General features: G+C 40.7%; 1 protein-coding gene across 5 annotated transcripts in view; it reads left to right on the top strand.

Moving 5' to 3' along the window:
* The window catches only part of eda (ectodysplasin A), a 204,629-nt gene extending 191,233 nt beyond the window's left edge, over window positions 1-13,396 (top strand). For 4 of the 5 annotated variants that reach the window (XM_052021558.1, XM_052021559.1, XM_052021557.1 and 1 more), the window contains exon 8: window positions 8,199-13,396. In XM_052021558.1, coding sequence (XP_051877518.1) covers window positions 8,199-8,444 — 246 coding nt within the window. In that variant the 3' untranslated portion in view covers window positions 8,445-13,396. Of the gene's footprint in view, window positions 1-3,790; window positions 3,897-8,198 lie in introns of those variants that run through there. The other variant, XM_052021560.1, reaches the window with a different exon arrangement.
* The last annotated feature ends 3,918 nt before the right edge of the window (window positions 13,397-17,314 follow it).

Genomic DNA, 17,314 nt, shown 5'->3' with positions numbered 1-17,314 from the left:
ATTATCTGAAATTACAAAATAAAAATGCTGTGGATATTGCAAACCTAAAATGTAAGCAGAACACTTGCTGAAAATGTTCATTCTCTGAAATAGTTGAACTAGTATTGAGCGGGAAGATGAAGTGCTGTCCGTTGAACTTCCATAGTATTTTGATGCTACAGTGTAGTTGGCCAAGGACAGAAGGTTCAGAGGGGAGTGAGAAGTATTAAAGTGACAGGTGACTGGATATTCAGAGTCATGCTTCCTAATTGAATGGAAGTGTTTAGCAAAGCAGCCATCTTATCTACATTAGACTTCCCCATTCAGATGGGACTATATGGTGAGTATATCAAGCTATGGCGAGAGGGGAAAGATCTAAAAGTGACCTGAGGGGCAACTTCTTCATGCAGAGGATGGTGAGTATGTGGAATGAGCTGCCAGTTGATATGGTTGATACGGGTTGTTTGGGCAGGTACATGGATAGGATATGGGCCAAACAGGGGCAAGTGGGACTAGCTTAGATGGGCATCTTGGTCAGCATGGACCAGTTGGGCCAAAGGGCCCAATTCCATGCCATACAACTCTGTGCTGATTTCAACCAAGACAGCTGCAGTGTTGATGCAGTACTCTTGTGCAGTGAAGGGTGAGATGGGGCAGGATTCAGTGACTACTGCGAGGAAGTATCTATGGGATGTCCTAAAATGGAGGCAAGATTAGTCCAGGCCCTGAAGCTCTGAACAGTCATGTAGCCTGCCATTCACTCCTGGACTAAACTGGGGGATAAATAATTGTCATCTAGCACTGAAGGGGAGTTGAGGCCTGGGTAGATCAGCCATGATGATATTGAATCATGGAGCAGGCTTGAAGGACCTCTGCTCCTATTTTCTTGTGTTGATTACTACTCACATTCCTGGAACAATGAGATTAAATACTTTGAGGAGAAAAGGAAAAAATCTAGGTGATAATTGCTTTTGGACATGAAGGTTGAATCCTATCTAATAAAGATGCCAAACTATTATAATAGAGATCTGAATTTGACAGAGTGAAATAGCTCACCACCAGAGGCTCAAATCAGTATTTTGTATCTGCTTGTCACAGTCAATAGCTCAGTTCACCCTAAACCAACTCTGTACTTTAGGGATGGATTATTGTAATCCTGACTAAATGCCTTTGATAACTCAATACATGGTAATTCCAATGCATGCCTGTCCTTTATAAATCTGAAGTCATCTAAACCTGCCTCTGTCCTAAGAACAGAAAAATTAAGTGCAGGAGAAAGTAGTCTGGCCCTTTGAGCATGCACTGCCATTCTTCAATGTCATGACTGATCTTCCAGTCCAGATCCAACTTCCTCTTATTTCCATAAACCTTATTTCTTTAATAGTTAGAAATCTTGTGATCTCTGGTTTGAATGAACCCAATAACTGAGCATCCACAGCCCTCCAGGATAGAGAATTGCAAAGGTTCATCACCCCTCCATGTGAAGAAATTTCTCCTCACTCCAGTCCTAAATGGCCTACCTCTCATTCTGGGACTATACCTCCTTTTTCTAGACCCCTGAACCAGGGAAGACTTCCACCCTGTAGACCCCAGTAAAAATGTTGTATGTTTCAATGAGATCTTCTCTCACTCTTCTAAGCTCCAAGTATTCAGTCTAGTCCACTCAATCTCTCTTTGCAGGAGAAACCCACCCTTCACTGGAAGCAGTTTAATGAACCTTTGCTGCACTCCCTCTTGTAGAATTATATTGTGTTTTTTTTTGGTAAGATAACCAAAACTACACAATACTCCAGGTGCCGTCTCACCAAGGCCTTAAATAATTGCAATTAAATATCTTTACCAGTGTACCCAAATCCTCTCACAAGAAAGGCCAACATACCATTTGCTTTCTTAATGGCTCACTGCACCCACATGTTAGTTTTCAGTGATTTGTGCACAAGGACACATACGATCCTTTAACCATCACATTTCCCAATCTCTCACCATTTAAAAAATATTCTGCTTTTCTGTTTCGTGCACCAAAGTGGACGGCCTCACATTTTTCCATGTGTTCCAGCCACTCACATAGTTTGTCTATATCCTCTTGAATGTACTTACATCTCACTCCCTATTTACAATTCCACCTAGTTTTGTAGCAACATCAGACTTGGGGATCTGATCCCCTTAACCAAATCACTGATGTAGACTGAATAGCTGGGACCTCCAAGCACCTGAGCCTGTAGGTACCCGAATAATCATGGCCTGCCATCCTGAGAGAGATGGTTTATTCTCACTCTGTTTTCTGCCTGTTAATAAATTATCTATCATTCCAATATATTACCCACAATTCCATGTTCTCCAGCTTTATTGCCATATGGGAACTTATCAACTGCCTGCTGAAAGTTTAAACACACGACATCCACAGGTACTCCCTTATCTATTCTACTTCTCACATCTTCAAACTCCTGGAGATTAGTGAAATACAATTGGCCTTTCATAAATACAATAACTCACAGCAAAATCTTTTTCTGCCATCACCTCTCTGCTAGTTACCCTGCAATGTACCTATTATGCAAAGCCTTAATTTTACAATTTGCTCTGTAGTTTACAAATCCTTCTGTGCTCTCTCCTATCCTATTAGAAGTGTTTAAACCCTAGATCTTGTAGGATTTTTGTACCTCCATTTTAAGCCTCTCCAATTCAAGTAAAGCAGCCAACATAATCAAAGACCCCACCCACCCTGGACATTCTCTCTTCTCCCCTCTCCCATCAGGCAAAAGATACAAAAGCCTGAAACCACGTACCACCAGGCTCAAAGACAGCTTCTACCCCACTATTATAAGACTATTGAATGGTTCCTCGGTATGATAAGATGGACTCTTGACCTCACAGTCTACCTTGTTATGACTTTACACCTTATTGTCTACCTGCACTGCACTTTCTCTGTAGCTGTTACATTTTATTCTGCATTCTGTTATTGTTTTAACCTTGTACTACCTCAATGCACTGTGTAATGAATTGATCTGTATGAACAGTATGCAAAACAACTTTTCACTGTACCTCAGTACAAGTGAGAATAATATTCCAATTCTTCTGTTGCTTCCCCATAGGATTCACCTGCCAAGGGCCTTTGATTTTGAATTCCTTCCCTAACATGTCTACATCTCTTTCTTTCTTTCCTCCTTTGAGATCATCCTTACAACCTCCCACTTTGACTATCTCCTTGCATGACTGGGTGTCAAGTTTTGTTTGATTACTGTTTCTGAGAAGAATGCCAAAATATTTTATCCATTAACAACATTTCATAAGTACAGCTTGTTATTGTCACATGCAGAGCTATATAGAGACATGATTGCAATAAAGGCCTTTTTTTGTCAAAACTTGTAGGGTTTAATTTAAGGACATTTGTTTGGCAAAAGTTAGGCAAGCAGGTGCTAAAACTGAAGCAAGTTAGTTATCTGCTACTGTAACGAGCTGCAATCATAAGACCAGGAAGGTCATTAGTGCATTCTGTTATTCTGCTAAGGGCCACTCTGAGGTTACAAGCTCCCCTGACCTACATTTACATACCTTCTCTTGCTTTCCAAAATGCCCTCTTAGCTGCTGGGCTTTCAGATAGGAGGCACCTGATCTTCAAGAGCAGCTCCTGTCTTTTTCCCAATCAATCCAATGGGCCAGTAGTTATAAATCTGCTTCCTGCTGCCACTATTAGAGGTATTTCTCATTGGAAGCCAAGATCCAGTTAAAAATCTTCACTACCTTTTCCAAAGTAACATCCATGATGTTTATAGGAGTTGTTGTCAAGGAAATAAAACACCTTTTTTCTTTATAGACTGGAACCTGCCCTCTTCCTGACCACCAAAGAAGACTTTTACTCATTTGATGTCCTGCCTGGGAAATGTCACAGATAGTCCAGCCTTGTGAAAACCTTGTTAAACTCCCCATCAGAAGAGAATAGTGTGATCACCCCTTCTGACCCAATGACCTTCAGTTCATCTCTGAAGCCAGTTTTAGTTACCCATATTGTTGAGCTTTTAAAGTGTCATAACCTTTTGAAACTGACCACCCTGGAGTAAGGTACTGGTTAGTTCGCAAAACTGATGTCTTCATTCCTGCTCTCCTCCTCCATTTTTCTTTCAGAATTCAGGGTGTAATTGGGCAACACAGGCTCATTGAGCTGTAAGGGCCCATTACCGTGCTGTATAAATAAAGTTTAAAAAAAAAGTTTTATTTGCTCTTCTTCACTTCTCCCTCTCTCAGTTGTCATAAATGTCCTTCTTGTCATTTGTTCGGAACATCCATCCATTCTGGACATCGCAGTTGATCTTTATTTGATTTGCACAGAAGGTTTGAGAACTTTACAAAGGTGACGGAATTTATACTGCACTTGCTTTTTATCGAGTGGGTTTTCTATTTGAAATTCCTGTTAACTTTGAGTAAATAAAGTTTTGGCCCATTGGCTAGAGGCACAGAATTCCCTTCCTGTGGTCACACCATACCTGGACTGTCCTCTACTGTGTTTGGTTGTTGAGAATCTCCAATTGGCCCACTGGTGCCCTCATGTCAAAGCTCCACATTTTCTGAGCTCTGAACGTTCAACTGGGTCAGATCTGTGTTTCACCTGCCCTGATTTTGTCTCTCTTGGTTATCCTCTTCAAGTGTCAAAAATAAAAAGAATCAAAACCTAATTCAGGGTCTTGATCCAAAACGTTGATCATTCCTTTCCCTCCACAGATGCTGCCTGACCTGCTGAGTTCCTCCAGAAGTTTGATTTTGTTTTACTGCAGCATCTGAAGTCTCTTGTGTCTTCAAAACCTAATTAGTTTGGGCCAAAATCTGCCAATGTGACACACTGTTAAAATTGTTTTGGGGGTCTTAGGACTTTTAGCTGTGATAAAAATTCAATATAAAAAGCTGTTGCTGTTAGTAAGGGAGAACTACCATTGTAACTGTGTAAGGGAGCAGGATGACCTTGTCAGCAGTAGGTGCAAAAATATCTGGGAAAACCATGTGGGAAAAGTCTGTTTGTTTGCTCTTAAAATATAAAATGTATAACAATGGCAGCAAGCTGCTTATACAGCCAAGGTAAGTGGCAACATGCAGAATTGATAAAGCCCATGAAGAACAGAAGGGATAGTGCAGTCTATTGTAACTGTTTTTTGTATCATTACCAGCAGTGGTTATGGTGAATGTCAAACTTCACTCCTTAAATTGAAGACAGCAACAATGAAGAATGTTGGCAAACAAGGATCAAACTTAAATAAATGCATTAGTGCCTGGCCGATCTGCAAAGTTTTCTTTTGTGATTAATTCAAAGATTACTATAAATTAGCTGGAGCTCTAATAATTACTTTGGAATGTTTTCATGACAATATGATCCAGTTTATTTGCCAAGACTTGTACAGTGTGAGTCGAGATGCAAATTATCCGATCCTCTAAAATCCAGAGGATTCACATGGGGGATTTGGGAGCCACTGATAACCCAAGCTTATCTCAAAAAGCTTGTCATTAGGTTGCATTAGAACTGGAGGAGGAGAAAGAGAAGTTAAAAAAAAATGTACCCACATGCCTTGTACTTCTTAGCCACCTGCAGAAGCTTTGCACTTATGGTCTTGATCTTGCTTCTCCACCCCCCCCCCCCACCCCCCCAAAATCTTTATTTCTCCCATCCAATATGTTTAACGCCATCTTACCCCAACCCCCCCCCCCCCCCCCCCCCCCCCCATAGCCCTTGTGACCAGGACCTTTACAAACCAATGAGATCCTGTCCTTTTGATTCAGCTTTTGGTTTCTCTCGCTTAATTCTACTACTACGACCTTCCATCCTTTATACATTGAGGAAATCCATTCGAACCTTTGTTTTTCCACCTTCTATGCACTATATTGAAGTAAGTTGTTCCAGATCTTTAAGTTACTTACAGGAATTAGCAGGTTTTTGAGAAATAAGATATCACTTTCAAAACAAAAATAACAAATGCAGGATTTGTAGAATTATTTGACTGCAATTTTGGAGTAGTTTTGTGTTGAGTCATAAACTAAGAAGTGTTGTAATTGTACGAGTCCAGTCCGTGCACACAAGTTGTACATTACTGAATAAGTTGGAACTAAAAAGTATTAGTGCAGGCAGACCCCTGGAAAACAGGGTGATTGCTTCATTCCAATATATGTTCTGAGCATTCACAACTGAAGAGCTCAACAACCATTATCAGCTGACTCGTTTGTGTTCTGAGATTCCACTGCCTTTCAGCCCTAAGTGCCTTGTTCAAAGTGCTGTACCTGGAAGTTGCTCTGTGCAACTTTTTCTGCTGTTCAAACAGTGTCGAGGGTCATCCTAATGCTGTTAGTGAAAGTTGGATAAACAGTGAATCGGGCAATTGAGAGGTTTGCAAGTGCTGTTGGGCATCGCTGTGTAACACCACGTGAAACGGACGTTGTTGGTTTCAACATGGCATTCCCTTTCGACATGTTGCGGGGTCTCCCAATTGTTACCATGAAACAGAACAGGTGCTATCTTTGCAGCCAGCTCTTAAAGGGACATGCCACTATACAAGCAGTAAATCCTTCCAGTTATTGGGGAGTGTTGCTACAATGGTTGAATGTGGGGTGGAGAGGGCTCCCAGGAAGGAAGACAAGAGGAACCTGGAGAGGCTGAGGAAGAACAGTACCAACAGGAGGCATGATCGTTGTGCATGGGGGCCATGATCTAGAACTGGGTGCTGTTGGCAAGTTGGGGTCTCAGTAACAGCATAGGTGCATTCTCTGAACACTTGTACTTTGGAGAAGCCTGCAATTCAGGCAAATGCCCACATTGAATCTGTCTGCCCCTGTGGGCTGAAGGAAAAGTAGATGAAGTCTCCTCTCCTTGACCATGGAGTTTGTGTGACCCTAACAATGCAGCCATGAGCAGTAAACTGAAATGTAACAGCATGGGAGGATCCTGAAGCCAAGATGAGAGTGAATGCAACCTCAGGGCAAAGCTGTCAAAACACACGTGAGGTCATGGATCTCATTGAACCTTTAAGCAGCACAGTTTCAGGGTAAACAAGGTCAGCAAAAATCTGGTTGCTCTGTGAATGAGAACTGCTGTTTCTCAGATACGTGAAGCTGAAAACATCACTAGAAATTGTGCTTGTTGCTCTACAGTTGGGATCATTTTACACCAGAAAAAATACATTTCAGAGAGAAGAAAACCTCACCTGTAAACAAAGGGATGAAGTTTCCAATGGGTACTAATTCACCCAGCACAAAGTCACTACATTCTAGATTGTGTGAATAGGATTCTATCCCCCATTCCATAAGTAGCACATGCTGCTGTTCATGTTTCCAGATTGTGGGAAATACTTCATTCCCAAAGAAAACCGATCCTTTGATTTATTTAGCTAGAATGCCAAATGGAAAAACTGAGGGTACTTTATTCCTGGATCCTGATGTTGCTTGGTTTGGCAAGCAGAAAATTAGGAGTAAGAAAAGTATATAAACTTTTAACCTTTTGTTCCTATAATTACCAGTCTAACCAAACTTCTGCTATCTGGATCTGCCAATGGCCAAACCAGATACTTTAGTTCTTTGTAGAATTGAGCCACATTGCTTGGGAGTTGGTTTAACGCTACAAATCTATAGTGTGAACTTAATCACAGCAGTCTCCACACAGGGAGGGTTTTGGATGGCGGAGGGGGTCCTGGGATGATGGCAAGCAAAAGCCAAGGTACTTGCAAACAGTGTAAAAGCACTTCCCTTTGAGTGAGGGATAAGTGTGATGTCAATGGCCTGCCAGCAACTAAATCTTTCCAAAAGATTATTTCCAGAGAGTAGTACAGTTAGTAGAAAATGAAGTTGAAAATGGAATGTCCTGTTTACAAGTTATTTGTTTCCATCTTTAATAGTCATTTTCTTTTTGCTTTTCCAATTGAAGCCAATCACTGCAGCCCCATTAAACCTTTGATATATTTTTTATGTAGAGACGGCTGATCTTAGCTCCAACAGTATTTCAAAAGTTGATACTTGCCAATCTGATTGTTGCAGTTAACAAATGCTACTCTATGTATTTACTTCAGCCAGACATAAAAATAACACTCCTTCCTCACAATACACAGGCAAAAAAATAAAGACATTTCTAACAGGATAGACAACATATCATTAAGACCAAATACTGTAACTCATATCGGAGTCCCAAGTACAAGCTGACTGTTTTGTACATTAAGGGTATGGTTCACACATTGTTCTTTGATTTTTCCCCTCAGGTTTACTACATTAACTTTACTGACTTCGCAAGTCATGAGATGCTTGTGGACGACAAGCCTTTCTTGCAGTGCACGCGCAGCCTTGAAAACCGCAAGTCGAAGTTCAATACCTGCTACACAGCTGGGGTGTGCCTACTCAAAGCAAGGCAGAAGATCACAGTCAAGATGACGTACGAAGATACAGTTGTAAACATGAGTAAGCATACAACTTTCTTTGGAGCAGTGAGACTAGGCGAGTCCCCATAGGTGTGGGAAGCGAGGGACTGGAGTACAGGAGGTAAAACAAAAAAAAACAAGGCTGTATCCTGAACGATGTCATGTAAAATTTATATTGAAGTACAGCGTAAGGAAATGAGACTACAGAGTAAAGTTTATTTCATTTATCCAAATTAAGTCAATTCCCAATTTCCTGACATGTACTTCTATGAACGGACGTGACTTGCATTGAGTTGTATCGAAAAACCACTGAAACTGGCACAAATCTGTCAGCCTTGTAACAAAGTCTCAGCTATCCATTTCTCCCAATGTGTTTAACAGTGACAGAGTATTATTAACAGAGTTGATTCCCCCAGTCCACCCTTCTCCCAGTGGACTGGAATAACTCAATTTGTTCTGCAGCACCCTTTCAGATTTAATGGACATTTGGCTGGTGTTGAAGGCATGCAAAAATGAAAGCAGAAACGCAAGAGGAATGAACCAGACAAGTGGGTCTTGAAGAAGGGACCTTTTTCTTGTGAATGATCAGAAAAGAACAATAGTGGCCTGTTCTTGAATCAACCTCTCGTGTCACCAGAAGTGTGGGAGAAGCCATTCAATGAGTTTCACTTACCTCTGGAGGAAACTCAGCAAAGATCTAAGAATAAAAAATTGTTTAGTGCAGTTAAAATTTGCCTCGCATAGTGAAATGAACAATTGCTTGCACTTTTGCATTGGGTGAGCATATTCCTTGGTTACCCAAGGTCTGTCGTTAATATATTCAGAGATAGAGCCCTCAGACATAGTGAATTCCAAAGAATTACAACAGTCTGTGTAATTTCTACTCATGTTAGTTCTTGCATCTTATTCTGAGACTCTGCCCCCTAATTCTAGACTCTCCAGATTGGAGAAACTCTCTATACATTCATTCGAGAAAAGGTTTGATTCTCATCTGTCATTTTCATAACCAGACTTTTCTTGAAAGGATGCCAGTGAATCATGTGCTTTGTAATTCACTGCAGCTGTCCAATGTGGTGCTGTTGGAAACACTTCTATGGTGGGAGGAATACAAAAGTTAAGCATGTGCCCGTGGTTATAAGCTGCACGTCTGTAACTGGAGTCGCATTATTAGTCTTAGCTTTGTGGTCCTTTAGTTCCCGAAAACATGGATTACATTTCCAGCACCATTGGAATGTTCCAATCTGGTACATTTCGAACATTTAACATTTTGTCGTTCTGAGATATTGTTACAAACTAAAATGGAAAAATATCTCATTCCTGCCATCTTGTGACTGAATGAAATGTTACAACTTGCAGTGAATTGCACAAAATCAACATCACAAACCCAAATTCAATTTGCATACTGTTAAATGAAGAAGTGAATGGAAATTATATTAAATGTTAGCATCCTGAAAGTGCTGTGACATGAAGGTTACATTGCCCAAGTAGCCAAAAGGGACATCCTGCAATTACCTAATATAATTTTAAAAATAAAACTTTAGTGGAAGGAGGAAAAAAAATCCTTTCAGCAATTAACATCACCTTTAATAACAAACCTTTGTGGATGGACAAAACTGGTTCTAAGACCAAAGTTGCAAGCCATTATATATTGGCCTTTTCTGTACAAATATTAGTTTTTAAACCATGGTGAAGCTGAATCTCCAGAGTGGGAACATATGAACCAAAAAATATGGGCTAAATGGCAAAGCTTTCTATTCATGAAATTGTTTTATATGGTCGTCTTCCCTGAAAACCCAATAAGTAAATATTTTGCTATAAAATCAGCAATATTGAATAACAAGGTCAAGTTTCTGGGAACTTATTTAGTGGCCCAAGGATTGCAATTTTCTTGCACCTTCTGGATTTGGTGGGGAAAATGAAGTCCTAGCTTGGGCTCCCATTAACTTCTGCTACAGGTGCTTATGTGGAAATATCAGGTGAGAGCAACATTGAACTCAGTTGAATAGCCTGCTGGTAGCCACTGACACAAGCACAAAGTTGGACAGAGTCTTAAAAATATCCTTACAAATTTGAACCTTAATATGCACAATGACTTCCAAAACAGATTTAAAATTTTTAAAGAAAGTTTTTGGCCACTAGAATTGTACATCTCAACTATACTTCCTTCCACTCTGCCTCTAAGGACTCTGCTCCAATTCACCCAGTTCCTCCATTTGTGTCATATTTGGATTTTCAACATAGGTGCCTCTCCAATATCTTCCTTCATCCTGAACCATAGTTGACAGAGCCTTTCACTGCATCTTATTTCCCACACCTGTGTTCTCACCCCTCTCCTCCTGAACGGAGCAAGTATAGAGTTCCACAGGTACTCACTTTCCATCCATTAGCCTTCTTATTCAATGGATCATCTTTTGCAATGAGATCACCGTCAATGAGATGCAGCTTACCCTCCCCTCCCAGGTTTCAAAGGAATCATTTCCTTCACAACTCCCTGGTTTGCTTTTCCATCCCCACCAACCACTCCCTTTTGTCCTTAGACCTCTTCCCTTCCCATCATCCAGGGACCCAAAAATTTCTTCCAGGTGAAACAGTGATTCACTTGCATTCCTTTCAGTCTAGTGAACTGTATTCAGTGTGGCCCTTCTCTACAGTGGAGAAACCAAGCACAGATTGGGTGACCTTTTTTGTGGAGCACTTGGCCTGCAAGGGCAAGACTAAGCTTCCCGTTGCCTGCAGTTTAACTCTCAGTCCCCTTCTAACCTAACAGTCTGTGGGATCCTGCATTGTTGTAATGAGGTCGAACACAAGTTTGAGGAACAGCAGTTCATCTTCTGTCTGGGCACACTACAGCCTTCCAGACAGCTTCAGGTAACTTACTTTGTTTGTGTTGGAACTGACCAGGTTGACCTCTGATGTTAGTTCAGTTTTTTCTCTCTCAATCAACACCACCTGCTGGACCTCTCCTACAGCTCTTTTGGTTTCAAACTTCCAACATTTGCAGTTTTTGTTTTGATTTTCAAATCCAAATCTTATTCATTTTGCTCAACATCTGAACCAAAACAGTGTGCAAAAATCAGCCAGAATCAACAATGAAACAAAACATGCAAGTATTTCCAGCAGAGCTCAATTATCTTTTTTAATCTGGCTAACTGGTACTCTTGTTTGTCTGTCTATCCATCCATCTTTCTCAGGACAGAGATTCATGTTGGCAAACTGAAAGGCTTCCAAATCCTCTCCCCAAGTAACTCTTTCTGTACTGGCCCACAGCTTTAAATCAACAATTCACACATCAGACTTCAGCCCACAGAGCAATTGGACTGCTTGTAAGGCTATTGCACTTAGTGGGATTGTCACCCTTATTCTTTCTCCCACTGAAACTCTTCAACAAAAGTTCCTGCTGACTAAGGAATTTATTTTCAACTTTGTCAATTCCAGACTGCTGAAACCAATTAAAATATCCCAGGTTTTGCCCTACTCTTCCTTTAATGAGCAATGAAAATTTAGAATAAACTTAGGACATTCCTACTCATGATTATCAGTAGGAAATCAGTTAATGCTTTTTTTAAAAAAAGCAAGGAGAAAGGTCCTTTTTATTCCTCTTGGCCTGAATAGCAATATTTTGATTGCATCTGGGGGGTGGCCTCTTTATAAAAAAAAAATCCCTTCTGCTGGACATTGAGGGTGATTACCTCAGCCAATCATGTCACCAGGATCTTGGTGAACACCCTTATGAATATTGGGGCAGTAGTTATTGGCCTCCAGTTATCAAAATGCATATTGGCCAAGTTGCTGGTGGGAAACACCTGAAGTTGAATCACAGCCTGGCAGCTGAGGAGCCTTAAATATGAGCAACTAAATTAATTTGGAAATGAAAAGCTCGGATCAGAATGTGAAACTACTGCTTTGTCATGAAAGCCCAAGGAAAGAAATCTGCCATGCTTGTCCAATCTGACTCCGGGCTCTTAACTGGCCTAGAAAGCCACACAGTTCAGAGGACAATAGTGGATGGGCAATAAGTGCTGGCCTTGCCAGAGACATCCACATCTATATGAAAATAAAAGAAAACACTACACACATCACTAAGCCACACCCACCAACCTGTCAACACAACATTTCTAACGTGTGTCTTTCTAAACCTTATTGCTTTTGAACTGTGCATCTTTCTCAAAGAAACATCAGTCTCTATTTGGTGACAATATGGTTTTGTAAGCCTTGAATTGTAGTTGTATAATATGCAAGGATAGTTCCCTATTTATTTTGTTCTTTTGATTTGAATTTTGTACCATCATAGGGGTGTGATGGAAACCCTGCAACTACCAATAGTGGACTTGCTTTCTCACTGGCTGAAGGCCATGTGTGGCAATAGTAATTTTTTAAATTAGTGAAATAAATGGGCCACTGTCAATTTTCTTCTTCACTGCTCTCTTGAAGAATCATCATCTGCATTTGCCTTATCTTGTTTCAAAGTATATAATTGCCACCCTACATTTTCATACATATTACAGCAATCTGTTTGGCTATGTTGTTAAGTTGGGCTCTAATTGGCTTTGTAGCTGTAATTCAGAAGGACTTGTAATAATAAAGGAGTGATTGATTATTAAAAATAAATGGGACCAAGATGAAATGGCCTTAGTTTTCCACGATGTGATGCTCCAGTGTTTGAAGCTCAATCTTATTGTATTCTTAATGATATCTAACACTATTGCATCTTGGTCTTGTCTGTTACTACTTCTGTATTGTAGTGTATATAATAAAGTACCTCAATGTTATATTGGTTTCAGTTTACCTGTTGTGGAACGTTGAGACAAACAGATTATTATAAGATGGCTTCTTCAAACAATGATGGAATGAGTCTGTGCTGGAATGGGTCAGTTATGAGTTGTGTTCTTTAGACATTAACATAATTTATTTGTATTGTGTATATATATTTTTGTATTAGTTGAACAACACTTTAAAATGTTTGCTCTGTTCACCTGCTGTATACTGAGTTGCTAAACATCTTTAAAAAGATGTACATTATTAAAACTGTACATGTCCTTCAATATTTGCTGGTCTGCTTTAATAATTTTATTATAAACCATTATATTGCTGCCTTTCACAGCAGAAACAATGCATCATGTGGACCGTGCTAATCTAAAACACAATGAACATATAACCAAAATTCAATTCTTCTACCTAATATTTTCCATCTTGATCCCTTAAAATGATGAAATGAGTGTACACAATAAAATCATCAACATGCATTTCCATTTTCCTAATTAAGTAAACAGTTCTCCCTATGCAATAATAACCACTGAAAAAAAAATTGGAACCATCTTGTTGCTTTCTACAAAGTGCCTTCCCATTATATTTTACCAATAATCCTCCTTTAACTTTTAACCAATTCCCAGTCCTCCATTTACAGTTGCAATACCAAGCCTAAAATTTTTTATTCGCCTTTAGGGTGCCTTTGATACACATTCTGCTGTATGTTGTATTTCTTGGTCGTCTCAGGGGGAGAAAAAAGCTTTCTAGCTCTGTTTCCAGTTTACTTCTCCTGGAGTGAAATTGTACCCAGCGCTTGCTATCATAGCAGGAGTGTTTTGTGTAGTAATTATTAACATTTCAGCACTGAAGATGTCAGCTTCAGCCAACAGTGTAAATTTGGGTCAAACCTGGAGCACAAAGGAATGCAGGAGTTGTGGAAACCATAAGGAAGCCCATTGAAATTTTCGCTAGATTACAGGTACTACATAAATACTACTTGTGTTTACCATTAATAACCCAGCATTCTTCAATAGGTGTCATCAGTCCTTAACCTTGAGTATTATATCAACATGAAATTTGCTTCCATTGAAGTTATTTTTAGTATTGGAGAACACCGCAAATGAATTTCACATTTAGTACATACAGTAGAAGACAAATTATTCCATCCCAATTAATTGTCCTTTTCAAATAAATCAATTACATCATGCACATTAAGAATGTACACTTATTGAGCACTTTCATAACATCAAAATGTCTCAAAATGTTTCAAAGCCAATTAAGCATGTTTAAAGTGCATGAGTATGGTAGCCCAGTAGTTAAGCATCCATGGAGATCTGAAGAGATCAGCTTGAGTGCCACCACAGCAGCTCAGGAATTTAAATTCCATCAATTCAAAGTTGGAATAAAAAGCTGGCATCATTACTCATGACCACAATCTTCTGGATTGTTCTTAAAAATCCATCTGGTTCTCAAATGCTCTTTGGGGAAGGAAATTGGCCACCCTTACCTATTCTGATCTATGAGAGATGCCAGACTTGTACCAACTACCCATACCCAGCCTGATGGGACCCAATGTTAGGTCAGCTCTGAAAACAATATACGGATCCTTGGAGCTGGGCTGGCAACTCATCATGAAGTCTCCAACTGTTTGCATTGTTTTAAAGCAAAGTTTGCAAGTTAAATGTATTGCTTTATTCACACACACACACACACACACACACACACACACACACACACACACACACACACACACACACACACACACACACACACACACACACACACACACACACACACACACACACACACACACACACACACACACACACACACACACACACACACACACACACACACTGTTCTGTTTAACATTTTCTTCATCCGTGGAAGGAGAGGTTGGCACCAAAAACTCTCAGTCACAGCACAGACACAGTGAGGTCTCTTGGGAGGGAAGGATCTATGTCTTCAGAATACGGTGTATGTATTGAGCCAGGTGCTGGGAAAAGTTGCTCTGGATAGAAGCAGGTGATGTGGGCTCAGGGGAACTCTTGGATCAAGAGCTGGAGTGTTTGACGGAAAAAGGAAAAAGAGAAAGAAACATACTCACACTTAAGGGTTTGGTGTGGGGATCAAGTTACACACATACAAAACCCTGCAGTGCTGGCTTGAGTGGGTGCTGGTTGTGTGCCTAGGCAGGGCAGTACATTTGAGAATGTGTGCCCACAATAGGAGGGATTCTTGGGGCTGTTAACCTGCCCCTAGATGGGATTAGAGTCAGTGTCATGCAGCATGGAGACAGGCTCTTTGGCCTATCACGTCAATGCGACCCATCAAGTACCTATATATACACACTAATCCAATTTTCCAGCACTCTCTCCTTGTCCTTCTAAGCCATTGTTTCAAGTGCATATTTAAACAATTCTTAATTTTTGAGAGAGCATCTGCCTACACTGCCCCCTTAGGCAATTCCAGATTTCAACAACCCTCTGCATGAAAAAACCTTTTCATATCCCCTCAATCTCCTAGCCCTCACCTTAAATCTATGCCCTCTGATTATAGGCACCTCTGAAAAAGGGAAAAGTTTCTCACCATCTACTTTTTCTCTGCTCAGTACTTTGTATATCTCAGTCAGGTCACCCTTCTCTATACAAAGGAAAACAAACCCAACCTATCCAATCTCTAGTCATAGGTGAAACACTTCACAGAACAGCCCCTTTGGCCCACAATGTTGTGCAGACATAGCTAATCCCTCTGGCCTACAGAATACCCATATCCCTCTATTTTCCTCTCATTCATGTGCCCATCCAAGCCCTTCTTAAAGGCCCCCCAATGAATTTGCCTCCACCACCCTATCAGGCAACGCATTCCAGGCATTCACCACTCTCAGTAAAAAAAAACCTACCCCTCACGTCTCTTCTGAACCTACCCTCTCTCATCTTAAATGCATGCCCTCTGGTATTGGATTGCTCAATAATTGGAAAAAGATATTGCTTGTCCACCCTATCTATGTCCCTCATAATTTTATACACTTCCAACAGATCACCCCTCAGCCTCCACCACTCCAGAGAAACAAGCCCAAGTTTGTCCAGCCTCTCCTGATAGCACATGCCCTCTAATCCAGGCAGCATCCTAGTAAACCTCCTCTGCACTCTCTCTAAAGGCTCGACATCCTTCCTCTAGTGAGGTAACCAGAACTGCATGCAGTACTCTAAATGTGGCCTAACCAGAGTTCTATAGAGATGCATGATAACTTCTTGACTCACTCTTCTCAATACCTCGATTAATGAAAGCAAGCATTCCATAAGCCTTCTTAACCACCCTATCTACCTGTGTAGCCACTTTCAATGAGCCATGGACTTGCACCCCAAGGTCTCTCTACTGTCCAACACTGTTAAGGGTCTTGCCCTTAAGAGTGTACTGCCTCTTGACATTAGACCTACCAAGGTGCAACACCTCACATTTATCCAGGTTAAACTCCATCTGCCATTTCTCTGCCCACTTCTACAACTGATCTATGTCACACTGTATCCATCGCCAGTCTTCTACACAATTCACAACTCTACCAATCTTGGTATTATCTGCAAACTTACTAACCAACCCATCAACATACTCATCCAGGTCATTTATGTACATCACAAACAGCAGAGGTCCCAGTACAGATCCCTACAGAACACCACTACTCACAGGCCTCCAGCCCAAATAAGTCCCTTCAACCACCACCCTCTGTCTTCTATGAGCAAGCCAGTTCTGGATCCGCACAGCCAATTCTCCACTGACCCCATGCATCCGAACTTTCTTGATTAACCTATCATGTGTGACTTTGTCATCTTGGGACCTTCATCTCAGGCAACATCCTGGTGAATCACCTCTACACACTCTCCAGTGTAACACATCCTGCTCTTCCATGCCCCGGCTAAAGGCGGCAAGTATCCCACATACCTTCTCTACCTGTGCTGCTACCTTCAATGATCCTTGTACATATACATCAAGGTGCAGTGTTTCTCAATACTTTCTAGGTTTCTACCATTCTTTATGTATACCCGGGCCTTAATAGTCCTTCCAACTTCATCACCTCACACTTTTCAGGATTAAACTCCATCAGTCATTGCTCTACCAACTCATCAATACTGTTCTGTAGCTGAAGACTACCTGACTCACTGGCATGATCCTGACACTGATCCCTACATACTGGTCATAGGCTTCCAGTCACATAA

Source organism: Pristis pectinata, chromosome 8 (genome assembly GCF_009764475.1).
Source record: "Pristis pectinata isolate sPriPec2 chromosome 8, sPriPec2.1.pri, whole genome shotgun sequence".
NCBI lineage: Eukaryota > Metazoa > Chordata > Chondrichthyes > Rhinopristiformes > Pristidae > Pristis > Pristis pectinata.
Note: the sequence above shows the minus strand (reverse complement) of the source record. Positions and strands in the feature narration are given on the sequence as shown.